The 27,876-nt window shown below is 48.2% G+C and overlaps 3 protein-coding genes and 1 non-coding gene across 4 annotated transcripts; all 4 read left to right on the top strand.

Moving 5' to 3' along the window:
* Positions 1–143: 143 nt before the first annotated feature.
* TRNAT-UGU (transfer RNA threonine (anticodon UGU)) lies at positions 144–218 on the top strand. The gene has a single exon. It is a non-coding gene; the product is annotated as a tRNA-Thr (tRNA).
* A 6,363-nt stretch (positions 219–6,581) lies between these two features.
* Positions 6,582–9,392, top strand: LOC132587665 (putative SCAN domain-containing protein SCAND2P). The gene is made up of 2 exons (XM_060259981.1): positions 6,582–6,704; positions 8,787–9,392. The coding sequence occupies exons 1-2, from the start codon at positions 6,582–6,584 to the stop codon at positions 9,390–9,392; spliced, it is 729 nt and encodes a 242-aa protein (XP_060115964.1).
* Positions 9,393–10,438: 1,046 nt separating this feature from the next.
* LOC132587666 (zinc finger and SCAN domain-containing protein 21-like) lies at positions 10,439–12,281 on the top strand. The gene is made up of 2 exons (XM_060259983.1): positions 10,439–11,208; positions 12,263–12,281. The coding sequence occupies exons 1-2, from the start codon at positions 10,445–10,447 to the stop codon at positions 12,279–12,281; spliced, it is 783 nt and encodes a 260-aa protein (XP_060115966.1). The 5' UTR covers positions 10,439–10,444.
* Positions 12,282–16,100: 3,819 nt separating this feature from the next.
* LOC132587759 (zinc finger protein 84-like) lies at positions 16,101–19,246 on the top strand. Its single transcript, XM_060260120.1, has 3 exons — positions 16,101–16,377; positions 16,525–16,972; positions 17,057–19,246. The coding sequence occupies exons 1-3, from the start codon at positions 16,212–16,214 to the stop codon at positions 18,135–18,137; spliced, it is 1,695 nt and encodes a 564-aa protein (XP_060116103.1). The 5' UTR covers positions 16,101–16,211; the 3' UTR covers positions 18,138–19,246.
* The last annotated feature ends 8,630 nt before the right edge of the window (positions 19,247–27,876 follow it).

Consider the following 27,876-nt stretch of genomic DNA (forward strand, 5'->3'; position numbering starts at 1 on the left):
TGAAATGCCATGTTGGGTGAGGTTCTCCAACCAGTTCCCTCTCCAACTTGGTGTTCTAGAGTCCAGTCGGCAATCCTCCGTTTACTCATCAGAACATTATTGGGAACCCTGTCAGGAGCTTTAGATTAGATTGATAGATTAGGGGAGGGACTGTGGCTCAGTGGTAGAGCATCTGCTTTGTAAGCAGAAGGTCCCAGGTTCAATCCCCAGCATCTCCAACTAAAAAAGGTCCAGGCAAATAGGCGTGAAAAATCTCAGCTTGAGAGCCGCTGCCAGTCTGAGTAGACAATGCTGACTTTGCTGGACCGAGGGTCTGATACAGTATAAGGCAGCTTCATATGTTCATATATGATATCCCAGCAATAAAAGCAATAAATCACAGTAAAACAGTGATGACAGATTAGCAGGAAAATACATTGATTAATCTGACTAGCTGCTTTTATCCCTGAAATCCAGATAGACAACGTTGACAGTGTTCCCACAATCCAGTAAGCTCATCACTCACTCAATGAAGGGAATAAAACAAAGACGCCATGTGGAGTGTGGGCAAGCCAACCTCTCAGGGTAGCCTACCTCAAAGGATTGTTGGGAGAGCAAAATGGAAGAGGCAAGACCAGCATACACCCCCCCCCCCAGCTCCTCAGAGGGAGGGACTAATAAAGGACTAGATAAATAGCTTTCAAAGCCACAGCCTTCTCCCTGGAGTGCCACAGGAGAGGGAGGGGCTGTGATGGGCAGGGCCCCATTATGACTTTTGTGGGCCCCAGGCACTTCTGGCTTTGTACCACCACTGCACCTGGCCACCGGAGAGAGATGGGGGTAGAGTTTCCAGATCCAGGTTGAGGGACTCCTGGAGATTTGGGGGTGGAGCCTGAGGAGGACAGGGACCCCAGACAGGTACAATGCCATAGAGCAGGGGTGGCCAACGGTAGCTCTCCAGATGTTTTTTGCCTACAACTTCCATCAGCCCCAGCCAGCATGGCCAATGCCTGGGGCTGATGGGAGTTGTAGGCAAAAAACATCTGGAGAGCTACCGTTGGCCACCCCTGCCACAGAGTGCACCCTCCAAAGCAGCTACTTTCTCTAGGGGTATAATAGCAGAGACAGTTCTTGGTGTACAATAAAGATCAAATAAAAACTCACCAAAATAATCAATATTTAAATATGATATGATAAAGAAATATAATATTAGAAATTTACAACAATTATTACAATAGTGCATTCAAAGCAGCTAAGAAGTCCGTGAGTAATAGCTTCTGTAATCCTGCGGAGTCTCTCTCTCGGCTTGGCTTCGCGAACGAAGATTTAAGAAGGGTGCAATAGTCCACATTTGCTGCAGGCTCGCTGGTGGCTGACAAGACCAATGTGGGACAGGCAGGTCCGGCCACAGCGGCTGCAGGGAAAAGTCTGATTTAGGGTTGGTCCTGTAGCAGTGCGATTCTTAGTCTTTGCACACTTTGTGAGGCAGGTGCATGCCTTTTCTTTGTTGTTATTTTTCGACCGCAAGTAAGGATGCCCGTTGACCGCGGCTAGCCAACTGGGGTGGGGGAGACGAGCTTTGTTTAGGCCACCTTTTCTAGGCCCCTCTCCGTGTGGAGCAAGCAGTGCTGTCCCTAGATAAGGCTGCTTGGTCGTTCAGGGTGCTGCCGAAAGATGCTTTCGTCTCCGGGTTAGCATCAGGCGACCAATATCCTGAACCGCCTACATGCAGGATCGGGACTGCGGCTTCCAGTGGCACCTTCCACCTGCCGTTTCGCCCCTTGCCTATCGCTGCAGGACTTGATGCGTTGTGGGTTGTGTGTGTGGATATGCCCTTCAGGCCTGCGCAGAGGAATTTTTTAGGTGAAGCGCAGTGTGCGCGGTACTGGCTCCACCCTTTCACCTGGGGGTCATCTGCCATGGCCCAGTAAGCCAGGACGCCGGCAGCGAGTCCTCCAGGTGGTAGGTGTTACATTAACGAGCTCTATCTGCCCGGGTTTGATGTTAGAGTTTTCCTTCTCTTAGGCTGACGAGGTTGGTGGGCCCAGCCTGCCCATCCGGTTATACCGCCGGACAATTCGGTCGCACCATGACGTAGCAAACTCTGTGAAAACGGGGGGGGACCAGCGAGAAGGTGTTGCTACGGATGCAGTAATGCAGGAGAGGCCATTGCAGTGACCATCTGCCAGGCATAGCCAGACAGTGACCACGCGGCGTTCACTACACCGGGAGAGGAGAGGCTATGTATTGCGCATGCACTTTCCCTGGGGGGGGTAGGATTCCCAGAGGGAGCCCACCCACCACCACCCCCTGCGGAGTACTGTCTTCTTTAAAACAGAAAGCCTTCCCGGTCTGTTCCACGTTTGTAGCTTCCGTTTTAGAACTGCTAATGGTCACCAAGGCTCCAAAAATGCAGGAAAGAAGCAGTAGATCCACAAGCAAAAAATTATCTAATGAACTGAGAGCTGAGAGTACTCGCCCAATCTAGACGATGGCAGTTTCCCAACCTTCATCTGCTCTCTCTCTCGTATTGAAAACTTTCCACAGAGCTATATGGATATGATTACATAAATTACAATGGTACTATTCTAAAAGAGAGTGATTTTACAATACAGTCCAAACATACTCACCCACAGTATAATAATCTTTAACACAGGATCAATGCATGTTCTTCTCTAATCAAGTCTGTCCCCGGCTCTTGGTTTTGGGAGTTGTCGCTCCCGTTAAATACCAAACGGCCAAGTATTCTTAAAGCGATTTTACGTCTTGTCGAATTACAGATAAGCAGAATAATCATTATTAAGTCCTCCAGGATACACAGTTCGGGGTTTTTGAATCCAATAACTCTCCTGTTGTAAGAGGATCTTGTTTATATCCTCTGTAATAAATGGTTTTGGTTGGTATTTATATAGTACAAAGAATTTTAGTTTTCTGACGTTATGTTTTGTTTCATTAAAATGAAAAACATGGGACTTTCTCGTACAGCTTTCCATTCTTGATTTATGTTCCAAATCCCTTTCTTTCAACATTCTTAAAGTTAAACCAACATAACATAATTTACATTCACACAATGCTAAATATACTAATTGTTTTGAGTTGAAGGAGGTTAGAGGATTCAACACAATCTTTTCACCAGTGACTGGATTAATAAACTTCTTAATAGGTAACATCATGTCACATGCTTTGCACGTTCCACAAGGGTAGTGTTCTGTGGGTCTATTTTGAATTTGATTATCTTCCTGGTCATTCTTTAGTTCTACTCTAACAAGTTGGTTTCTCAAGATTTTTAGGGTTCCTAAACCCAATTTGTGGTGGCCTGGAGCAACCTGGAATGTGCACAACTATGTGCCAAAATTTCTGAATGGTTCTACAAATCTTATATGCTGTAGGAGATCTAAGTAAACCACATGTTCAACGTTCCAACTTAGTTCTAGTTATATCCTGGAGCAAGGAGTCTCTTGTTCTATTTTCTGCTCTCCATCTGGCATTGCATGTTACTTTCTCTGGACAGCCTCTATCTCAAAGCTGCCTTCCAAGTCTATCTGCTTCTCTTTTATAATCAAGTTGAGAGCGATTGGGGTAGGGTTTCCATAACCAGGTCGGGGGACTCCACCCTCCAAAGCAGCCACTTTCTCCAGGGGGACTGATCTCTGCAGTCTGGAGATGGGCTGTAATTCCAAAGGATCCCCAGGTCTCACTTGAAAGCTGGCATCCCTACCTCTCACTATAATAATAATATTAAATATTATTTTTTGTTGAAATACTTCAACTTGTTTCTGTTTTGGGCAAAATGTAATAGCTTTTCATGGGCTCTAAAATTTCACTTGTTTTCTGATGCAAGGAAAAATACATTTTCTTCTACCTGAAATTTCATTTTTCCTTCTGATTTTAAAAGAATTTAAAAAAAAAGTTGTGACCCCCCCCCTCCAGTATTGCCAGCCCCAGGCATTGTGCCTAATGCAACAGTTGACCGTGGTGGCGAGACAAGCATCCCTTTTAGGGTCAGCCTCTGGCCCACGGAAGATTCACCGCTGGGCAGATCCTAGCCGGCAGCCTCACTGAGGACTGGTAGCTTCAGAAGTGTTAGTGTTGCCTTTCCAGGAGCCAGATGTGTTGGCATAGGAAATGATGCCAGTAAGGCATGAGGCATTGCTTACTGTTCTGACAGCTATTGTCAAATAGATGACTAAGGATGATCTGGCAGATGAGAACTGGTTCTAGCCAGAAGGATGATGTAATCAGGTGAGGAGTGCAGAATGACTCAGCACTGTCTCCTCATTGGTGCAGTAATCAGCATCAACTGTATAATAATGGAACTATGCTGTACCTACTATCCTCTTACTATTATATGATTGATTGGCGGAGCATTACGATGGAGTGTCTGTACATATCTAAATAAAACCTTGTATATGGTTCAAGAACACAGTGTGGTGTTGGTTGTGTTAAACTATTGCTCATCAGAGTGGCCAGGCAGAGGCAGACAAAGGCAGTCACAAATCTGCTAACTTATACACCGACGAGCCACAAGGACTCCCTTAACCCCCCAAATGTGTTTTCTTTAAACTCTTCCCACCTCTTGCTTGCAACATCTCTAGCCTGCCACCAAGAGTCGCCAACTCCCGAGCGGGAAATACCTGAAGATTTGGGAGGGGAGGGACGGTGGCTCAGTGGTAGAGCATCTGCTTGCTAAGCAGAAGGTCCCAGGTTCAGTCTCTGGCATCTCCAACTGAAAAAGGTCCAGACAAATAGGTGTGAAAAACCCGATGCCAGTCTGAGTAGACAATACTGACTTTGGTGGACCCAGGGTCTGATTCAGTATAAGACAGCTTCATATGTTCATATGAGGGGGTGGAGCATAGGTATGGAGGATTTTGGGGAGACCTCCGTGGGGGGGGGGGATAATGCCATGGAGTCCACCCTGCCAAGTAGCCATTTTTAAGGGGAATGTCATCTGATGATTAGTTCTAATTCTGGGAGGTCTCCAAGGCCCATGGGGGAGGTTGAGAATTCTCTGCTAGCCCCCCCCCCCCCATTCAAGCATCGCAACCCTTTTCCTTCACTGCTTTGTGGCTCCTTTGCACCAATCTCCCCTCCCAACCCCACCAAAGAAAAGGCTGCTCTCTCTGGTGTGTTGGAAATGAAGGACTGTGCCCCGTTTCTTAGCCTCAGACTTCAGACGCTGGACCCTAGAGCAGGGTTGGCCAGACTTTGGGGAGGGATGGTGGCTCAGTGGTAGAGCATCTGCCTGGTAAGCAGAAGGTCCCAGGTTCAATCCCCGGCATCTCCAACTAAAAAGGGTCTAGGCAAAAAGGCGAGAAAAACTTCAGCTTGAGACCCCGATGAGCCGCTGCCAGTCTGAGTAGACAATACCGACTTGTAGGCCGCTCTCTGACTGATTCAGAAAGAAGGGTGGGGTATAAATCTGCAGCCTCTTCAGTTTTTCTCCTTTCATCTCTGGGGCTGCAGGCGGACAGTTTCTTCCCGGGAATGGAGCAAAAACTTGAAGGTGGGGTGGGTGGTCCCCCAAATCCAGCCTCCTTTCTCGGGATCAGTGTTCCGTTCCCTCGAAGCTGAATTAGTGTGAGCCTCCAGCTCACACAATTGTTTGTCTTAGCTCAGGAAGGGCGACGCCAGAGCACAATAATTGATGCAGGAGTTCGCAATTTTAATGCCAGTGGCTCACAATTTTGGCTCACAAGACACTGCAGTTTAGCGGGAACATGGCTCGCGGTCCGGACTCCGTTCCTTCCCTTCCAGATGGGTGCTTTCTGGTCGCGTTGGAGGCCCTGAGTTTTCTCTCCCGGGGCAATAGAGAAAGTCAGAGCGATCCCCACTCGTTTTTATTGCAAGAACCGCATCATCTCACCCCCCTCCCACCATTGAGCTTGATGGTCCTCTTTCCACAGGGAGCTCCAGCAGCGCGACCCCGGGCAAATTGACTCCTCCAGAGGAGCCCTATTGAGCGGCAGCAGAAGGCGTGGCTGACGGCAGCCTGGAGAGGACTGCAAGGGTTTTTCTTGGCCTGCAGCACTGCAAGGGTTAAACCCATAGAGCGCTTTGCTAGAGAGGCCGAGCAGGAAGGGGGGGTTGTTTCTGCATGGGGGGAGAGAGCGGGAAGGGCTGCAGATGTGCAGCAGCTGGAGAAAGCCCTGCAGCCGGATCCCGGGAAGGCGGACTAGGAAGTAAGGCGTTGCATGAGAGGCCTTGAGATCTTGCAAGGGAGGGAGGCAGGCGGGGATCCTTCTCCGCCGTGGTTGGCATCGGGTTGGTATCTCACGGATGCCAAATCCCTGGACTTTCGCTGGGTTGGGTTTGGATCCTGGGTAAAGGCCGGTTTGGGGACGGGAGTGTCTCGAATGGGAACCAGGCCCTAGAATACGCCCCCGCAGTACAGCCATTTCCTCCTGGAGAAAAGGTCGGTGGTCCTTCCAGAAGAACTTCAGGCGCCGCCTGGAGGCTGGCAAGCCTTTTAGTGACCTTTTTCACGCCGCGATGCAATAATCCGAGTTCCTTGGGGATGGGTGATCTTGCTTTTCTGTACAAGGAAGGTGAAAGGAACAAAACTGATGTCCTGTCGCTGGCCCTTTGAATCTCCAAAGATCATGGCGGCCTTTGCCCTGTCAGATAAGAAAGAGCTTGGGCGGAGGGGCGAATCCTACCCGTCTCGGACTCCAACGCAGCCCCATCCTAAGACCCCTATGCCTTCTAGGGATGCCAGCCTCCAGGTGGGACCTGGAGCATTGTTTTCCTGTAAGACTTCACCATTGGAATTCCTACCTGCACTCAGTTGTTGAGGAATATTGTACATTGATTTGTTTCTAAGTGACTTTGGGTGAGGGTGCATGTCCCTTATACACTTAGTTGTTATACGGATGGTTTGTAACAATTTTTGAACGTTTCTTGAATGATTATTGACGTATATGATTTGTGTATAACTTTGGAGGCTGTTTTTCGTGGAGGTATTTTGTAACCTGGTTTCCCTGCTCCGGTTGACAGCCTTCCATCCTTCCGAGGTCGGTCAAATGATTTCCCAGCTTGCTGGGGGGAAAGCGTAGATGTCTGGGGAAAGCAATGGCAAACCACCCCGTCAAAAGTCTGCCGTGAAAACGTTGTGAAAGCAACGGAGTCGGAAACGACTGATGCTTGCACGGGGGAGCTTTCCTTTCCTTTCTGCCCTGCTCCAGGTGGGACCTGGCATTACAGCTCACCTGCAGATTGTAAAGAACATTTCCCTTGGAGAAAATGGATTCTTTGGAGAGCGGACTCTGTGTGGCATTGTATCCCACTTATCTCCCTGTCCTCTCCAAGTTCCTTCCCCAAACCTCCATGAGTTTTGCAACCTAGATCTAAGAATCCTAGTGGCCGAGAGGGTGTGGGACAAGCCATGACTGCCAGCCGGTGTCCAAGGCCTGCCCAGCAGAGGAGAGAATGTTTTAAAAAAACAGGTTGTGAAGGTGCAGAGAGGGACACCCGCAAAGATCATGGAAACCCACCAATGCCCCTAAATCACAGCATGAGGTGACTCCCCCCAGCCTGCCGGAGAGAGGTGGAACATGCTGATATGGCCACACCCACTTTTTTGAAGCAGGAACTCCTTTGCATATTAGGCCACACACCCCTGATGTAGCCAGTCCTCCAAGAGCTTACGGGGCCACCCAAAGCTGTTCAAGGGCTGGGTTTAGTCTTGTTCCCACAACAGGCTGGACTCTGGGAAATGGTCCTTCTGTCAGGGTGAGTTCGAACAGGGGTCCAGGAGAGAACTGTGATTCTTATCTGAATGAAAGACTTGTGATATCTGCACCTCTTCTTCAAGTGGCAAGAAACTCCAAGGGATACTGTTTCCCAAGCTTGGTTCCCCTTACAAGGAGAAAGCCCCAGGACCTTCCAGTATCTTGTTATTATTTGCTTTAATGAGAAATATACTGGCACAGCTGAGCACTGGTGGAAGCCAGGAATTCCCATAGAGCAGGAAGTCGGATACCCCCACAACAGATACAACTGTGCGTAAAGATTCTCAAGCCAAATCAGCCCTGACCTGGATAGCCCGGGCAAGGCAAATCCCATCACATCTCAGAAGCTAGGCAGGGCTGACTCTAGCAGCAGGTAGTTCCGTGGGAGACCTCTAAGGAATACCAGAGCTGGGAGGCATCGGCAGGCTTTATTCAGCCACCTCTCTGGATAGCCTCAATGCCCCCAGTAGGGATCAGTCGCCAGAAGTCGCCATGACTTCCAAAGGCATACACATCTGTACATAAAAAATACAAAAAAGAAATTCTTGAACCAAGTCTGAGCCAAAGCCTGTCTGCCTTTCTCTCCCAATCTCAGCTCCTTGTTCTTCCCACAAGCAGGTTCCTGCCCCTTCCCTACAGCTGGGTGGTTGGACAGAGCTCTTGCTTAACATGTCAGTCCTCCTGAAGAGATACATATAGTGGTTAAGGGGTCCCCAGTCCCTCTTGTCCTTTTGGGGCTCCACTTTACCTTAAGAATTAGCCCTTGGGACAGTGTGAACCAATATAATGTCCTTTCTCAGAATCAATGTAATGAGCGACCAAGCTTGTAACATCCTTAAAGAGCCAGAGATACGAAACTTTCCCTAAAAACCAAAGAGGCGTACCTAAAATAGCTTGGTATGTAATATGGCAAAATGATATTAAACTATTCTACAAATCACCTTTTGTTCTGATCCACCAGGGGGATTCTCACACGTCTCCTAAGCATATAAAGGGTTGTGACATTCAGTGGTGTATCTCCATTCTTTTAAATTTTCCTTTTGACACGTTGCCGTCTGTCTCTCTCTGTCCCCCCAGGCAGAAGACTCTTCCCATAGCCAAGCGAATACAGGCATCTCTTCCCAGTTTGTGGTGACCCAAGAGAAGGGGCAGGAGATGGAAGAAGAGGACCCAGGAGGACCTGGGACTGGCGAGGCAGCAAGTATAGGCCCCCATCCCATCCAATCTGGGAGTGGTATTGACTTTTGTGAAAGAGCTGGGCCAGAGATCCTGGCTCAAGACAGCATAACCTCCGATGTGGATTGCCAACGCTTCCAGCTGTTCAGCTACCATGAGGCTGATGGGCCCCGAGAGGTTTGCAGCCAGCTCCATGGACTTTGCAACCAGTGGCTGAAGCCGGAGAGGCACAGCAAGAAGCAGATGGTGGACCTGGTGATCCTGGAGCAGTTCCTGACTCTCCTGCCCCAGGAAATGCAGAGCTGGGTCAGAGGATGTGGGCCAGAGAGCAGTTCCCAGGCGGTGGCCTTGGCAGAAGGTTTCCTCCTGAGTCAGGCACAGGAGAAGAGGCAGGCAGAACAGGTGAGGGGATCCCGATTCTCTCCCGATCTCAGCTGCTCTTTCTTCCCACAGACGCATTCCTGCCCCTTCCCCTCAGCTGGGTGCTCGGACAGAGCTCTGGCCTAAGACTTCAGTCCTGTCGAAGAGATACATAACAGTGGTTCAGTGGTCACCAGCCCCTCTTGTCCTGCTGGGGTTCTGCTTTAACTTAAAACTTAACCCCTCAGGCACAGACCTGGATAGCCCAGGCAAGCCCGATCTCGTCAGATCTTGGAAGCTGAGCAGGGCCGACCCTGGCAAGTACTTGGACGGGAGACCTCCAGGGAATACCAGGGATGGGAGGCAGAGGCAGGCTCTCAAGCCAATGATCTGAAAGTCCTCCAAGTCCCAGTAGGAGTTGCCAGAGGTCATGACATCCAGGCACACACTCCCCAAATGCAAAAATACCTCCTCCTCCTCCCCAAAAAAATTAAAGGTAAAGGTCGTCCTCTGCAAGCACCATTCGTTTTCGACTCTGGGGTGACGTTGCTTTCATGACATTTTCACAGCACACTTTTTTTACAGGATGGTTTGCCATTGCCTTCCCCAGTCATCTACACTTTCCCCCCAGCAAGCTGGGGACTCATTTGGCTGACTTCGGAAGGATGGAAGGCTGTGTCAACCTGGAGCCGGCTACCTGAACCAGCTTCTGCTGGGATCGAACTCAGGTCGTGAGCAGAGGGCTCCGACTGCAGTACTGCAGCTGTACCACTCTGCGCCACAGGGCTCTTAAGAAAAAATTAGCCCCTCAAAAAGACTGAACCAATGTAATCTAGAAGAAGAGATTGGATTTATACGCCACCCTTCACTAGGAGTTTCAGAGCAGCTTACAATCTCCCTCCTTTCCCCATAGCAGACACCCTGGGAGGTAGGTGCGGCTGAGAGAGAGGACTGCTCTTGAGAGAACAGCTCTGAGAGAACGGTGACTGACCCAAGGTCACCCAGCTGGCTAAATGTGAAGGAGTGGGGAATCAGACCCGGACTGCTACACCAAACTGGATAAGCTTGTAATATCCTTAAAGATCCAAACAGAGATACTAAACTTTCCTTAAGAACCAAAGAGGTATATCTAAAATACCTCCGTATGTTATATGACAAAATTATTTTAAACTGTTCTACGAACCACAACTCTTGTTCTGATGCACCAGGGCAGTTCTCACTTGTCTCTTGAGCATATGAAGGTTTGTGATCTTCAGTGGTATATCTCCGTTCTTATTCATTTTCCTTTACACATGTTGCTGTCTGTCTCTCTCTGTCCCCCCCAGGGAGAAGCCTCTCTTCATAGCCATGTAAATACAGCCATCTTTTCCCAATCTGAGGAGACCCAAGAGAAGGGGCAGGAGATGGAAGAAGAGGACCCAGGAAGACCTGGGATTGGCAAGACAGCAAGCAAAGGCCCCCATCCCATCCCAGCTGGGAGTGCTGTTGAATTCTGGGAAAGAGCTGGGCCAGAGATTCGGGCTCAGGACAGCATAACCTCAGATGTCAACAGCCAACACTTCCAGATGTTTGGCTACCATGAGGCCGATGGGCCCCAAGAGGTTTGCAGCCAGCTCCATGGACTTTGCAATGAGTGGCTGAAGCCAGAGAGGCACAGCAAGAAGCAGATCATGGATCTGGTGATCCTGGAGCAGTTCCTGACTCTCCTGCCCCAGGAAATGCAGAGCTGGGTCAGAGGATGTGGGCCGGAGAGCAGTTCCCAGGCGGTGGCCTTGGCCGAAGGTTTCCTCCTGAGTCAGGCCGAGGAGAAGAGGCAGGCAGAACAGGTGAGGGGATTTCCTCCAGGCATGTCCAATTCAAGCAATGCTATCTGGCCTTATCCTGAAGTTTCCTTTCCAGAGCTTTGTCCAAGTGTTAATCATCCAAATGGGGGATTTAACAGCCTCCTCCAGCAGCCTCCTCTGTTAGATAAGAACATAAGAGAAGCCATGTTGGATCAGTCCAATGACCCATCCAGTCTACCAGCAGGGCCAGAACCCCAGAAGCTCTCCCACTGTTGCCCCCCCCCCCCCGCACCAAGAATCCAGAGCATCACTGCCCCATACAGAGAGTTCCAACAATACCCTGTGGCTAATAGCCACTGATGGGCCTCTGCTCCAGATGTGTATCCAATCCCCTCTTGAAGCTGTCTATGTTTGCAGCTGCCACAACCTCCTTTGGCAGTGAATTCCATGTGTTAATCACCTTTTGGGTGAAGAAGTACTTCCTTTTATCAGTTTTAACCCGACTGCTCAGCAATTTAATTTAATGTCCACGAGTTCTTGTATTGTGAGAAAGGAGAAAAGTACTTCTTTCTCTACCTTCTCTCTCTCATGTATTATCTTGTAAACCTCGATCATGTCACCCCTCAGTCGACGTTTCTCCAAGCTAAAGAGCCCCAAGCATTTTAACCTTTCTTCATAGGGAAATCATTCTAGTTGCCCTTTTCTGCACTTTTCCCAATGCTATAATATCCAATGCTATAATGCGGTGACCAGAATTGTACACAGCATTCCAAATGAGGACGCACCATCTATTTATTCAGGGGCATTGTGATACTGGATGATATGTTTTCTGTTCCCTTGCTAATAATTCCCAGCATAGTGTTGGCCTTTTTTATTGCAATCACACACTGTCTTGAAATTTTCAGTGAGTTATCTACCATGACCAGCGTTCCCTCTAAGCTGAGTTAGTCTGAGCTATCTGGCAGATTTTTAGCCTCCAGCTCAAGCATTTTTGTCTTAGCTCAGGAAGGATGACTCCAGAGCACAACAATTTACGGTATGCAGTCGCTCACAAAATAGAATTTTGGCTCACAAGACTCTCTGCAGCCTAGAGGGAACGCTGACCATGGTCCATGACCCCAAGATAACTCACCAGATCTGTTAATCAGAGTGTGCAGAGTGGGAGTAGGGTAGGACTCACTGTTTGTTCTCTTCCATTCCATCTCTTACCCCTCTCCCTCGCTGGTGTTTCAGATCTTGGGACCATCCGTGAAGACAGAATCTACAAACCCCGAGGTGGAAGGAGCTCCTTCTGAGGGAGGGCAGAAGGCGCAGACTGTGGAGCATGGCCAAGATGCCCTCTCCTGTGGTAAGGACTCATTGTGCCTTGGTTCAGTTGGGGCACACTTTGAATTTGATGGGTATAGAGTTCAGTTCAGGAAAATAAACAAACACTTCTTCACACAACACAGCGTTTCATCCATCCATACACCTTTATTGGTATAAAAACACAAGAGTTAATGTCACTTCAAGAGTTAGTGGCACTTCCATGTCCGCTAACTGGTGCCTCTGAAAGGAGAACAGATAGCTTCATAGAGGACAATTCCTTCAATTACTTTAAATCTCCATATCTTGGCTTTCTTCCGTAAAAGGAAATCAAAGTGCCTCAGGAGTGGAAAAGTGAAAAGATCTCAGCAAAGCTATCCAGACTGGTGAATAAAGGGAGCCTCCATCTTATGGGGCAGCAGAGCTTGAAAACCAGGGTCTACGGCCCAATAATCATGGGCCAAGTTATCATGACTTCTATGGTGTCATGTCAGTGCTGAGTCTGGCTGAAAACCTGGTTGTGAAGTTAGCATGCGAAGACACACTCTGAAAACTCACTTCTATTACCCTCAAGTCTCCAGAGGCACTCAAGTTGCATCTGGACCAAATGTGATGCTGACCTGTCATGCAATGTCATTTCCACTCCCCTCTTTCCCGGCCCCCAGTTCAGACACAGGGTCTCATAGAGGTCTGAAATACATTGGGAGTGTTTATAATCCCTGTGGCTCGTAAGTACCTGCTGCTTCTCTTCTGTCTCCCAGAATTTAGGAAGAACTGTCAAAAATTGTACAGAGGGCAAGGTTTCACAAACTGGGAAGGGGTTGCAGGAAGCAGGGAACTAACAAGCAAGCACCTTTTCTTCCTCCTTTGTCTCAGTCGCAGGTGCTGATGAGATGTTGAGCTGCCATCTTTTCAGAGGTGTTGAAACTGCTGCTGCACCACCAGTCCAGGTAGGCGAGGTGAGCAGGGGACAGCCTGGGTCCCCCCTCCTTCCTCAGGGGGGGCTTTTGCTCCTGCACTTTCTACAGGTTGTCAGGGCTAGAGGTCCTCTAAATGCCCTTCCTTGTACCCACACCAAGCCCTGCATCCTGTACCTGCCAGGGTGCCGTCTCTGCCTGGCATGGCCACTGAGGAAGGAATCTGCTTTTTCTTTCAGGGTCCCTTTTCCTTTGAGGAGGTGTCCGTCTATTTCACGGAGGCAGAGTGGGCCCTGCTGGATCCGGGACAAAGATCTCTGTACAAGGATGTTATGTTGGAGAACTACGGGAATGTGGCCTTTCTGGGTAGGGATCTTTCATAGGTGCCAAAGTGTGACTTGCTGCCCTTGTGATGAGGCATGAATCAAAATAGTGACTAGCAAAACATGATTTTGAGGCCTGTCCTGGTACTTGGGGAGGGGCTGTGGCATGTAGAAGATCCGTGTTTCAATCTCCGGCATCGCCAGTGAAAAGGTTCAGGTAGGAGGTGATGGGAAAGACCTCTGTCTGAGACTCTGGAGAGCCACCGCCAGTCTGAGGAGACAATACTGACTGTGCTGGACCAAGGGTCTGATTCCATATTGAGCAGCTTTATGTGCTCCTATGTGTATACTTGCTGAGGGGCAACGGAGGTCAGTGTTGTAGTTCTCACACAAGCCAGAGAAGATGTCCTCGCCTGAGGCAAAGGAGATGAGAGGCCCTCAGAAAGACTCTGGAAGGGGACAGATCCACATTTCTCTGTTGCCAACTTTTAAAAGTCACCAGGGCTATTTTTTCCTGGGGGAACACGGCGGAACAGAGTTCTGGAACTTCTTAGTGGAAACAAAATTCTCAGAAAAATGTTGAAAAGCTCATGAGGGGCACCCGTGTTTCTGCATTTCCCTCTTGAGGGTTTTGGCAGTTCTTTTTCCAGAAAAAGCCCTTCAGGACAGCCTTTCCCCTTGTTGGGGTTACAGATTTTCTCTCTGCCTTTGATCTAGAAATCATCCTGTCCGGATAGAAAGTCTGGGTTGCCCTGGGCCAGTAGTCTTTGTCCCTTGGCAGCATCCAGTTCCTTAGGTTCACAAGGAGAGTGCACACAAATAAAGCAGACCCCTTTTAAACATTTATAAATGTTTAGTCACATTAACCTTTGGGGAAGAAGGGTACTTCGCCTCACAGATCCATTTTGCTTATACTGGTTTCGTCTTTCCAGAAAAATTTTTACTCTTCAGTTTCTTTCCTTCCCCGTATGAGAATGACCACTTTCTCTTCCCTGACCTAGAAGCGAGAAGTATAAGAGAGACTACAATGGAGACAGATAATAGTCTTACATCCAACGAAAGCCTGCAGAGTTCCTCAAGAGGGTCCCAGGAGCATATTTCCTTCCCAAATGAGCTGGCTGAGAGTGAGTATCCTTCACGGTTATGTCAAAGGAACAGGCAGTGAATAGCCATGGGTCAGCCCTGGGACTGTCTTCAATTAGAGGAGATTTACAGATTGAAAACAGAAGGTTGCTTTATAGATAAATAGATGTGTAGAGCTACACGAGTGTGTCAGAACTGGAGCACCGTGCAGGTGTCCAGTGTTATATACCTTGTCATGGGCCATTACAAAGGCCGCCAAAGGTGTTAGAGCCAAGTGCGTGCAAATTGTTACAAATCGGTTCCCACCAAAATCCCCCCTCTCAGACACTTTACACTAGAGTTGTCTTTGCAAAGAAATAACCGTGGCCTTGAAGCTGTGGAGCAAGCACCAATAGACTCCCATTGCAGGGATAACACACATACATGATACCAAGTGAAATCAAGCAAAGCAAAGCAAAAGCGTGTTCTCTCCCCCTCCCACCCCCACAATCCAACAACAGTACACTCATGTCGAGGGCACTTCACACCATGGGGAACTTGATTCACTTCGGAGCAACGTTTAGTTGGAATAATCATACATCCTTTCTGGGTAAGGAGGGAGGGAGGTCTTCCGAGGACTGGAAATCTTGAAACTCAGAAACCCCTTTGGAGCAAGAACTTAGCTGTAGCTCTTGAGAGAGTCTGAGGTATCTTTAAATACTAGATAGTCTGGGGAAAGCTGGTTAGGTTAGTTAAGGTCAGTCAAGCAGGATGAGGTCAAATGCCCATCACTCCTTTTTTACTGCAATAGATGCCTTTAGACCTTACTAGCCCTCCCGGGTGCTAACAAGATCTCTCAATGTTTTTTCAGCAGAGGATGATCAGAAGAATAAGAAGGGTGAGGAACATCATCAGCAAATGCCACATAGAGAAAAAAATGAAACCTTGAAAGAAAACTTCAGGAATCGAGGCAGAGCTAAGAGAAAGAAAGGTGGCAGTATAGTTGAGAAGCAAGACAGAAGAAAGCGTAATGCGCATTCTCCAAAGCATATAAGGGTGATTAACATGTGGAATTCACTGCCACAGGAGGTGGTGGCGGCCACAAGTATAGCCACCTTCAAGAGGGGTTTAGATAAAAATATGGAGCACAGGTCCATCAGTGGCTATTAGCCACAGTGTATGGAGCACAGGTCCATCAGTGGCTATTAGCCACAGTGTATGGAGCACAGGTCCATCAGTGGCTATTAGCCACAGTGTATGTGTGTATATAACATTTTTTGCCACTGTGTGACACAGAGTGTTGGACTTGATGGGCCGTTGGCCTGATCCAACATGGCTTCTCTTATGTTATGTTCTTATACATTAATGAAGGCAAGATTATCCACTCATTGTGGAAACAACATTGGAAATACATCACAGCTCCTTGGGCACCAAAAAACCCACACAGGGGAGAAACCATTTGAATGCTCAGTGTGTGGAAAGAGATTCAGTAAGAGTGGCCATCTTCAAGGGCATCAGAGAACTCACACTGGGGAGAAACCTTTTGAATGCTCAGAGTGTGGAAAGAAATTCAGTATGAGAGGTAATCTTCAAACGCATCAAAGAACTCACACAGGGGAGAAGCCTTTTGAATGCTCTGAGTGTGGGAAGAGATTCAGTCAGAGTGGCGGTCTTCAAGTGCACCAAAGAACCCACACAGGGGAGAAACCTTTTGAATGCTCAGAGTGTGGAAAGAGATTCCGTCATAGCAGCAATCTTCAACTGCACGAAAGTGAACACATGGGGGAGAAACCTTTTGAATGCTCAGATTGTGGAAAGAAATTCAGTCACAGTGGCAAACTTCAGTGGCATCAGAGAACTCACAAAGAGAAACGTTTTCAATGTTCAGAGTGTGGAAAGAGCTTTAGTCAGAGTGGCAGTCTTCAACGGCATCTTAGAACCCACACAGGGGAGAAACCTTTTGAATGTTCAGTGTGTGGAAAGAGATTCAGTCTGAGATGCACTCTTCAACAGCATCAAAGAACTCACACAGGGGAGAAACTTTTTGAATGTTCAGAGTGTGGAAAGAGATTCAGTGAGAGGGGGACTCTTCAACAGCATCAAAGAACTCACACAGGGGAGAAACCTTTTGAATGCTCAGAGTGTGGAAAGAGATTCAGTCAGAGTGGCAAACTTCAACGTCATCGGAGAACTCACACAGGGGAGAAACCTTTTGAATGCTCAGAGTGTGGAAAGAGATTCAGTCAGAGGGGGACTCTTCAACAGCATCAAAGAACTCACACACGGGAGAAACCTTTTGAATGCTCAGTGTGTGGAAAGAGATTCATTGAGAGGGGGTCTCTTCAAAGGCATCAGAGAACGCATAATAAAGAGAAACCTTTTGAATGCTCCGAGTGTGGAAAGACATTCAGGCAGAATAGCAAGCTTCAACAGCACCAGAGGAGTCACACAGGGGAGAAACCTTTTGAATGTTCAGTGTGTGGAAAGAGATTCAGTGAGAAGGGGTCTCTTCAAAAGCATCAGAGAACACACACTAAGGAGAAACCTTTTGAATGCTCACTATGTGGAAAAAGATTCAGTTACAGGAATGCATTTCAACTGCACCAAAGGACCCACACAGGGGAGAAACCTTTTGAATGCTCAGTATGTGGAAAGAGATTCAGTTACAGGAATGCATTTCAACTACATCAAAGAACTCATACAGGGGAGAAACCTTTTGAATGTTTGGAGTGTGGAAAGAGATTCAGTGTGAGAGGCAGTCTTCAACTGCATCAGAGAACTCACACAGGGGAGAAACCTTTTGAATGCGCCGAGTGTGGAAAGAGATTCAGTCAAAGTAGCAATCTTCAGTTGCACCAAAGAACCCACACAGGGGAGAAAGCTTTTGAATGCTCAGTGTGTGGCAAGAGATTCCATCAGAGTTGCAATCTTCAGCGTCATCAGAGAACCCATACAGGGGAAAAACCTTTTGAATGTTCTGAGTGTGGAAAGAGATTCCGTCTGAGCAGCCATCTTCAGAGTCATCAGAGAACCCATACAGGGGAGAAACCTTTTGAGTGCTCCGAGTGTGGGAAGAGATTCAGTCTGAGTCGCAATCTTCAGCAGCATCAGAGAACTCACACGGGGGAGAAACCTTTTGAATGCTCAGAGTGTGGGAAAAAATTCAGTCAGAGAAGCAATCTTGAAGTGCACCAAAGAACCCACACAGGAGAAAAACCTTTTCAGTGCTCCGAGTGTGGGAAGAGATTCAGTCACAGTCACCATCTTCAAAATCATCTGAGAACCCACACAGGGGAGAAACCTTTCGAATGCTCAGATTGTGGAAGGAGATTCAGTGAGAGGGGGTCTCTCCAAAAGCATCAGAGAACCCACACAGGGGAGAAACCTTTTGAATGCTCAGAGTGTGGAAAGAGATTCAGTGGGAGGGGATATCTTCAAAAGCATCAGAGAAACCACAGAACGGAGGAACCCGTCATGAGTCAGGCAGGTCAGGGGGTATGAAGTCACCCAATGGTTGCTGCCAGGTCTAGGGTTGCCAACTTCCAGGTGGGATGTCGAGATCTCCCAGAATTACAACTGAACTTTAGACAACAGAGATCATTTCACCTGAAAAACATGGTTGCTTTGGAGAGTGGATGCTTTGATATAAATCCTAAATTGCTGTTGGGCTAGGCTGTGGTTCAAACTAACTTCTACTAATCCCTGAATAGACAGAAAATAATGTTGTTTGGGAAGATGGAGATCTTGAATGACTTTATGCTGCCCGCTTTTGAGGGAATTTGACTTTCCCTTGCTGACTTACTTAAAAGCCATGTCCCAGCACACCCACATTATCCAGAAGTGACATGAGCACATTGGTGGCACGCTTACATCACATTCAGGTGACATGGGTGCTCTGAGGGCAGGGCCTGACACCACCCTGAAGTTATGTGCATGCATTGGTCTGAATACAGTTGACCAGACAGCTAAGCTTGTGTAATAAATATAGCCTTTTAAATGGATTTTTTAAAAACCCAGTGTTCTAAAGATCTGTGAAGTTGAAATGTTATTACCGGGGGTCGTTTTGTAGAAAAATAGGTGGTGGAACTCATCCAGGGATTGTTATGCAGCTGCACATACTATTCAATGGATAAGGAGGTGGAACTCTCAGAAGGAGGAGGGGGAACTCTCCGAAAGGTTCAGGAGCTGTGCTCCTGTGAGCTCCCATTGAATCCGAGGCCTGGTTATTACACTAACACCTGTCTGTGTTTATGTGACCCTGAAGGAAGTTAGCGCCATTCCTTTTCTTTCCTCCCAATTTTTGTATGCTGTCACAGCAGTACCACTTTAGGCCATCTGAGATAGATTTGTGTTGTGTGTTCCTGGAGTTCAAAGGAGGTGTGGGCTGAGGTTTTAAAAATTAAGATTTACCTTCATTTCAGAGAGGCCTTCCTGAAGCACCTGTGCAGCTGAATGGTCTCTTTGAAGATTGGACATCAAACCTGTTAAGGATTGATGATCCTGTTGCTGTATGTGTAAGCTAGTGATATTTTATGCTGTTGTTATTTTCTGCTCACCAGTGTTACTCTAAATCGCTTGTTTGGGGTAATAAAACTGTAAATTGTGTTTAATCATCGTGTCCTCCATTGTCTTGCTTCCCACGGTAGACTAGTGGACCTCGTGCCTCTAACAGACACGCCACCTGATCTGTTCTAAAGTGGCTTTTCGAAACAGTGAGAGACAAGTTTGGTGGCAGTCCTACCTTGTCAGGCTGGGGCGGGGCTTTTTGCCCACTACAGTACTTTCTTTGGTAAATTTTGGGCCACCTAAGAATGGCCCCACCCTGTCTCAGAAGGGAGGGGCAAGGGTCATTACGGCTTGGGGCAAATGTTCTGGGAAGGCACCTTCCGCATATCTCAGCTCACAAACTGCAGACTGAGCAAAGTGTGGTCTGAGTTTTGGCTCAGGTTTGGACCCATCCCTACCCTACACTCAACCCACAAATCTCCAGGAATTCCCCAACCTTGAACTCACATCCCTGGCAAAGTGTCCTAAAACAGGTCAGACAGGCAAGCTATACAGCAGAGTGCAAAGTCCCGTCCAAATGGCCAGAAGCTGGAGATATGTTATGAGAGGATATCCAGAGACCAAAGTCATGAGGTCCAAGGTTATCCGCAGTGCAGACGTTCCCCAAGCTGAAGTCAAAGTCCAAGAGCCACTCCAGGGTCATACCAACAAAGGTTAGAGTTTTGGTCAGTAAGTTGAGAAATTGGCAACTTGTTGCTTACACGCACACGTCCGAGAGCTGTTTTTTAAGGCGCTGCTTCACAAGCCTTCATTAGCAGCTAGCTAAGGTTGCCAGGTCCAATTCAAGAAATATCTGGGGACTTCGGGGGTGGAGCCAGGCGCAAGATTGTGACAGGCAGAATTGAACTCCAAAGGGAGTTCTGGCTATCCCATTTAAAGACACAACACACCTTTTAAATGCCTTCCCTCCGCTGGAAAGAATGAAGAATAGAGGCACCTTAGTTTGGGGCTCATAGAATTGGACTCCCTGGTCCAATCCTTTTGAAACTTGGAGGGTGTTTTGAGAAGAGGTACCAGATGCTATGCTGTCTATCTGGTGCCTCTACCGCAAAAAAGGCACCCCCTCCCCCCACAAGCTCCAGATACCAATGGACCTATTCTCCATAGGGCATAATGGAGTGCCCAGCAGACATTTCCCTCCCTCCCTGCTTTCTGAGGACTCTGAAGCAGGGGGGTGGGAGGGCCTCCAAACCGGGGGATCCCCTGGCCCCACTTGGGGATTGGCAACCCTACAGCTAACTGTGGGAGTGACTCTGTAGCTACTCCAAGCTATCGCCAGCCAGCAACTGGTGGTGGGCCATGAGACGTCCACTCTGTCTCCATGCTTGTAACTCCCTTCTGAGCCTCTGTCTTCAGCACTTGAACCATGGAGGTGAGCCTGGCGGGCAACTTCCAGCTCAAACAACCCTACTTAGAGGCAGGAGCCGCTGAAAGATAGTAGATGTGCTTCTGGGAATATGAGGGATATCCTGGTTTGCATAAATATCTGAAAGCTGGAATTAAAAACAGGAGTTGTGTGTCACACTACAGCCAACATGGAGATGCCAGCAAAGGGCTTTCGAAGCAAGTGGGAAGCAGAGATGCTTTGCTGTGGCTGTACCATGCTGCTGTCCATCCCAAAAATGGGGGTTACAAGCCATCCAAATTAGCTATCGATGTTTCCACTTGCTCAGACATTGCAAAAAACTGTCTGAAATGCTGGGTTGCCTGGCGCCTGAAGATCCCCATGAAAAGGTAGGGAGTGCGGTGGAAAGGACGGTTAGCCAGATTAAAGGGAGGGAGGACGACAGAGGATTAGGTGGGAGTGGCAAGCTACAGGGTCTTCTGTGGTGGGTCAGGGCTGAAAATGCACTGGGCGTGCAGCGGTTGTCCCAGGTTTTCTAACATATTTTCTAGGCTGGCTTGCAGTGATTCTTCTTTAACTGAACGTGACAAAGATGAACTGTTCTGTGGTATCTTCAGCCACTGTACTCTACCCCTTCCGTGGGGCCACCTGATGCAGACTTGTCTTCAGGCAGTGGGTCAAAATGAAGGTGCTAATAAAAGTATGTTGCTTCTGCATTTTGTTTTCCAAAATATTGTCCTGGAGTGCCTTTAAGGCATCCCGTGTTGGTTTTTTGCGGAACCATTTTTTGTTTAATGTTCTTTCTGTGGTGTTCTAGAGGCATTTTGGCCAGAAAGGGTTAATAAGTGCTCAGTAGTTCTGGATTTAGATTTCCAAAATATTGTTCTGGGGCCCCTTTAATACATCCCACTGTTTTCTGTGGTACTATTATTTGTTTGTTTTTATTTTATTACATTTGTATCCCGCCCTCCCCTGAGGGGCTCCGGGTGGCTCATGCTAGTTTAATGCTCCTTCCGGCCTGTTCCATGGTTTTCCAGAAGCATTTTGGTCTGGAAAGTGTTAGTAAAAGTGCAAGAGGTCCATGTTTTAACTTCTAAAATATTTTTCTTGAGTGTCTGTAAAGCACCCACCCACTCATTTATTTATTTAGCTGTACTATTGTTTAATGCCTGTTCTGGCCTGTTTCGGGGTGTCCTGGGGGCATTTAGCCTGTAAAGGGTTAATAAAAGAGTAGACATTCCACATTTCATTTTCTAAAATATCGTTTTTGACTGCCTGCAATGCATCCCAGTGTTTTTTGCGATACTATTGTTTACATAATGCTCCTTCTAGCCTGTTCCGGGGTGTTCCTGAGGCATTTTGGTCCCGAAAGGGTTTTTTTGCTTGGAGAAACAATGACTGAGGGATGACATGATAGAGGTTGACAAGATTAAGCATGGGATATTGAGGTAGAGAAAGAAGGACTTTTCTCCCTGTCTCACAATACAAGAACTTATGGACACTCCATGAAATTGCTGAGCAGTCAGGTTAGAATGAATAAAAGGAAGTATTTCCTTCCGGCCTGACACCTTTTCTCCAGAGACTACACAATACTTCTCCATCTTGGCACCATGAGGGTGGGACACGCTTCTTGCATCCATCCTAGCTAGTTCAACAAGATTAGAATCCTGCCTCTACTCTGTCCTGTCTAGAGTGGAGTTCCTTACAATAAAGGCCTTCTGTTCGTTTTGCAAAGATCTAGAACAGGGGTGGCCAAACTTGCTTAATGTAAGAGCCACATGGAATAAACATCAGATGTCTGAGAGTCACAAGACATGAACATCAGATGTTGGAGAGCTGCAACAGAGCAAGGGAGGGAGGGAAGAAAGCAGGAAGGAAGGAAGGAAACGCAAATAGATGGGGGAGAGGTGGGTATAAAGCCGCTTTAACTTTAAATGCCTTCTTCAAGCTGTCAGCCGGTTTGGCTTGGAAGTGATTTACAGAGAGAAATGCTTTCTCCAAGCTGGAGGGGTGGGGGCTTCGAGCCACACAATATGTGTGAAAGCGTCACACGTGGCTCCTGAGCCACAGTTTGGCCATCCCTGATCAAGAAGCTTCCTCTGCAACTTGGTTTCTTGTCAACGCAACAGAATCAGACTACAGGTCCATCGAGGTCAGTTCCTGGATGCCCCCTCTCTCCCCCCACCCCCAACCAGGGCCGGTGCGTGGGAGTAGGTAAAGTAGGCAGCTGCCTAGGGTGCCACCCGGCCTAGGGGGCACCACTGGGCGCCCCCTCCCAGACACATGACCCTGGCTCCTGACCACTGTCACCTTGTCTTCTCCCATCACCGAGCTGCCCTCAACAAAGCCAAGCCACCCCCCTCTCCCACCTCATCCTATCCCGCCACCCTCCTTCCTGGCTTGGCCAGCAAGCACTTAGTCTCACAATTTTTAAATAAACATCAGTCAATTATGTGAAAAGTTTCAAGTTTTGTGCTCTTCATTTTCCCTATATTTTTTAAATAATGGATGGGGGGGGGGAACTAGTGGGTAATTGGCCCAGGGTGCCAGAAAGCCTAGCACCGGCCCTGCCCCCAACCTCCCCTTCCTCGTTTTCCTCCTGCCAGATGCTTCTCTCCTTCCAAAGCAGAGATCTTTCCCCTCCCTCCCTCTTTCTCCTTCTGTCTCTGGGGCTGCAGGTGGGGATCCCTTCCTTCCCTTCCAGATGGGCGCTTTCTGGACGCCTTGGAGGCCCTGAGCTTTCTCTCCCCAGGGCAATAGAGAAAGTCAGAGCAATCCCACTCTCCCTATTGCAAGAATGGCATCATCTCAAAAAAAGGGGGATGGACGGTGGCTCAGTGGTAGAGCATCTGCTTGGTAAGCAGAAGATCCCAGGTTCAATCCCCGGCATCTCCAACTCAAAAGGGTCCAGGCAAATAGGCATGAAAAACCTCAGCTTGAGACTCTGGAGAGCCGCTGCCAGTCTGAGTAGACAATACTGACTTTGATGGACCGAGGGTCTGATTCAGTATAAGGCAGCTTCATATGTTCATATGTCTCCCCCCCCCGCCCCCTCGGCCTCCTTCCACAGGGTGCTCCAGCAGCACAACCCCGGGCAGCTCCAGGGAAGCCCCATTGAGCAGCAGAAGGCGCGGCTGACGGCAGCCTGGCCGGAGCTCCTCCCGGAGAGGACAGGACAGGACTCCTTTTCCCTTGGCCTGCAGCACTGAAGGGGTTAAGCCCAGAGAGCCGTTTGCTAGAAAGGCCGAGCAAGGGGAGTGGGGAGAAGAGGAGAGGGGCTCCTTTGTGGAGGATTGTTTCGGAATGGGGGGGAGAGCTGCAGATGTGCGACAGCTGGGAAAAGCCCTGCAGCCGGATCCCGGGAAAGGAGGACTTGGAAGTAAGCAAGGCGTTGCATGAGAGGCCTTGAGATCTTGCAAGGCAGGCGGGGACCCTTCTCCGCCGTGGTTGGCATCGCGTTGGCATCTCCGGATGGCAAATTCCTGGACTTTCGGGAGGGGGTGGCTTGTGGGAAAGAGCCGGTTTGGGGCGGGAGGGCTCCCAATGGGAACAAGGCTAGGCTATCCTCCCCCCGTAGTACAGCCATTTTTCTGCACCAGCCTCAGGTCGGTTGTCGTTCCAGAAGAACTTCCGTCGCCACCTGGAGGCTGTTTAAGAACACAGCCCTCAGGTTGTAGAACAAAATAGGAGTCGATTGCACCCTTAAGACCAACTTAGTTTTATTTAGCTTTCGTGTGCATGCCCGCTTCTTCAGACGAGGGATGAGGTACAGTAAGCAGAGCCACATATAGCTGGTGGGGTTTGGAATGCCAAGTGGTACAAAGTTAAAAACCAATAGCAGAATAGTAAAATTAACAACCTTTGATCTGGATTGCATTAGCGTGGGAAACCACAAAACAGTAAGTCGTCAGAATGTGAGAATGCCTGTTAATTATTCTATAGCTAATAAACCTGGGTCAAAATGAGAGCCATTTCTTTCTCAGAAGTTTTTCCTGTCAAACTAATTTACCTTTTGACATGTAGCATAAATACATACATCATTCTAGTTGGCCATTAGGAAAAAAATACATTACATTATAGTGGAAGATGGGTTTAGTATATGTAATGAGATAAACAGCCAATATCCCTTGTTTGAGTACGTCAGTACTCTAATTACTAATGTGTACTTCAAACAATAACTAGTAGAGCAATGTTATTGCACCTCTCTGGCTATCCTCAATGTCCCCAGTAGAGATCAGTCACCAGAAGTCGCCATGACTTCCAAGGGCACACACACATGTACATTAAAAAAAATACAAAAATGCAAAAAAGAAATTCCTGAGCCAAAGCCTGTCTGCCTTTCTCTCCCAATCTCAACTCCCTGTTCTTCCCACAGACACACTCATGCCCCTTCCCCTCAGCTGGGTGCTTGGACAGAGTTCTTCCCTAACATTAGTCCTCCTGAAGAGATACATACCGTGCTCAAGGGGTCCCCTTGTGCTTTTGGGGCTCCACTTTGCCTTAAGAACTAGCCCCTAGGAGAGACTGAACAAATGTAATGAAAGGCTAAGTTTGTAACATCCTTAAAGAGCCAAACAGAGATACTAAATTCTCCCTAAGAACCAAAGAAGCACACCTTAAAACAGCTTGGTATGTAATATGACAAAATGATATCAAACTATTCTACAAACCCCAAGAAGCACTTTTGTTCTGATCCACTGGGGGATTCTCACATGTCTCCTGAGCATATAAAGGTTTTTGATGTTCAGAGGTGTATCCCCATTCTTTTAAATTTGCCTTTTGACACGTTGCTGTCTGTTTCTCTGTCCCCCCCCCCCCCCAGGGAGAAGCTTCTCTTTATAGCCAAGTGAATCAAGGCATCTCTTCCCAGTCTGAGGTGACCGAAGAGGAAAGCAAGAAGATGGAAGAAGACGACCCAGGAGGACCTGGGATTGGCGAGGCAGGAAGAAAAGGCCCCCATCCCATCAAATCTGCAAATGGTACTGACTTCTGGGAAAGAGGTGTGCCACAGATCCTGGTGCAGGACAGCGCAACCTCAGATTGCCAACAATTCCAGCTGTTCCGCTACCATGAGGCTGTTGGCCCCCGAGAGGTTTGCAGCCAGCTCCATGGACTTTGCATCCAGTGGCTGAAGCCGGAGAGGCACAGCAAGAAGCAGGTCGTGGACCTGGTGATTCTGGAGCAGTTTCTGACTCTCCTGCCCCAGGAAATGCAGAGCTGGGTCAGAGGATGTGGGCCAGAGACCAGTTCCCAGGCAGTGACCTTGGCGGAAGGTTTCATCTTGAGTCAGGCCGAGGGGAAGAGGCAGGCAGAACAGGTGAGGGGATTTCCTCCAGGCAGGTTCAGTTCAAGCAATGATACCTGGCCTTATCCTAAAGTTTCTCTGCCAGATCGTTGTCCAAATGTTAATCGTTCAAATGGGAGATTTAACAGCCTTCTTCAGCAGCCTCTTTTACTGGAGAATTTATTTCCCCTCTAGATAATTCACCAGGTCTACTGACAGAAGGATGCAGAGTGAGTCGGGGAGTGGGGCAGGGCCCATTGCTTGGTCTCTTCCATTCCATCTCTTACTCCTTTCCTTTGCTGCTGTTCCAGATGATGTGAAGAGAGATGCTACAATCCCAGAGACAGAAGGTGCTCCTTCGATGCAGGGACCTCCCTCTTCTCCTGCCTGTCTCTGGGGCTGCAGTTGAAGAGTTTACTCTTGGGGCAGATCGAGCACTTGAATGTGGAGGGGGGGAATCCCCCCTCCTTTCTGGTCTCTGTCCCTGAGAGTGAATATTGTCAGAAATATTGTTAAAACTCCCTGATGAGACCCAGTTTGGCATAGTGGTTAAGTGTGCGGACTCTTATCTGGGAGAACCGGGTTTGATTCCCATCTCCTCCATTTTCAGCAGCTGGAATGATCTTGGGTCAGCCATAGCTCTGGCAGAGGTTGTCCTTGAAAGGGAAGCTACTGGGAGAGCTCTCTCAGCCCCACCCAACTCACAGGGTGTCTGTTGGCGGGGGAGAAGATATAGAAGATTGTAAACCGCTCTGAGACTCTGATTCAGCTGTTTATTACGGTCCAAGAACCAGCTGGTTTGAAGCAAGTAGAAAGCAGGTTTTTAAAAGTACATAAAAATAAGTTCTAAATCAATTACATTTCCTTAATCACACAATCCCTTTTCCTAAGACGTAATACACAGAATTTTGCTACCGCACGTGTTACCCTTTTCTAACTATCCCTTAACAAAAATGTCTGCAATAGCCTGGACATGGGGGGGGGGGGTGGATTATGGAAAAAACCCTGTTGCATCAGATGAGAATAAGGCCACAGAGTTCCCCCCCCCCGCCCCCCGACAATACTCCCTCTAAGCTGTGGAGCCTTGTGAGCAAAAATTCTCCTTTATGAGCTACTGGCATTAAAGTTGTGAGCTACTGCATGCTCTGGGACAGTTTTTCCTGAGCTAAGACAAAAAATCTGTGAGCCGGATGCTAAAAAACTGTGAGCTAGCTCACACTAACTCAGTTTAGAGGGAGCACTGCCCCCAAATACAGCCATTTTCTCAATGGGAACCGATTTATGTCACCTGCAGGTCAGCTGTAATTCCAAGAGAACGTCAGACCCGCCTGGAGGTCGGCAGCACAGTTTTCCACCTCTATTTAATCAGTTTCTTTTATGGTGAAGGGAGTGATAATCAGTATCTTTCAGTACACGGAAGGTTAAAATCAACAAACCCGATGTTCCGTTGCTGGTCATTTTAATCGGCAAATGAAAAGCTGGTCTTTTCCCATTAGATGAGTAGGAAAAGGCTTGGTGTGTGTGTGGGGGGGAATCGCTGCTTCTCCTAGAATCACCTGCAGCCCCATCCTAAGACCCCAAAGCCTTCCCACAGTGGAGCAGGGGCTGCCATCTGGTGTCCAAGGCCTGCCCAGCAGAGGAGAGGAAGAAGAAGATATCGGATTTAATTCCTGCTCTCCACTCTGAATCTCAGAGTCTCAGAGCGGCTCACAATCTCCTTTATCTTCCTCTCCCACAACAGACACCCTATGAGGTGGGTGGGACTAAGAGGGCTCTCACAGCAGCTGCCCTTTCAAAGACAACTCCTGCAAGAGCTATGGCTGACCCAAGGCCATTCCAGCAGCTGCAAGTGGAGGAGTGGGGAATCAAACCCGGTTCTCCCAGATAAGAGTCCGCACACTTAACCACTACACCAAAGCGGGAGAGGAACATTTTTAACAAATAGGTTGTGAGGGTGAAGAGAGGGATGCCAGCAAAGATCACGGAAACATGACCAACGCTCACCCCCCACAGCACAAAAAGAGGTGACACCCCCTAGCCAGGAA

The sequence above is a fragment of the Heteronotia binoei genome, chromosome 19, assembly GCF_032191835.1.
Source record: "Heteronotia binoei isolate CCM8104 ecotype False Entrance Well chromosome 19, APGP_CSIRO_Hbin_v1, whole genome shotgun sequence".
NCBI lineage: Eukaryota > Metazoa > Chordata > Lepidosauria > Squamata > Gekkonidae > Heteronotia > Heteronotia binoei.

Coding starts and splice junctions, on each gene's coding strand:
- LOC132587665 (XM_060259981.1), top strand. CDS start 6,582: ATGGCGGCCTTTGCCCTGTCAGATAAGAAAGAGCTTGGGCGGAGGGGC. Junction 6,705..8,786: donor CTAGGGATGCCAGCCTCCAG/GTGGGACCTGGA, acceptor CTGTCCCCCCAG/GCAGAAGACTCTTCCCATAG.
- LOC132587666 (XM_060259983.1), top strand. CDS start 10,445: ATGCACCAGGGCAGTTCTCACTTGTCTCTTGAGCATATGAAGGTTTGT.
- LOC132587759 (XM_060260120.1), top strand. CDS start 16,212: ATGAGAGGTAATCTTCAAACGCATCAAAGAACTCACACAGGGGAGAAG. Junction 16,378..16,524: donor AGAGTGTGGAAAGAGATTCC/GTCATAGCAGCA, acceptor TTCAATGTTCAG/AGTGTGGAAAGAGCTTTAGT. Junction 16,973..17,056: donor AAGAGATTCATTGAGAGGGG/GTCTCTTCAAAG, acceptor CAGGCAGAATAG/CAAGCTTCAACAGCACCAGA.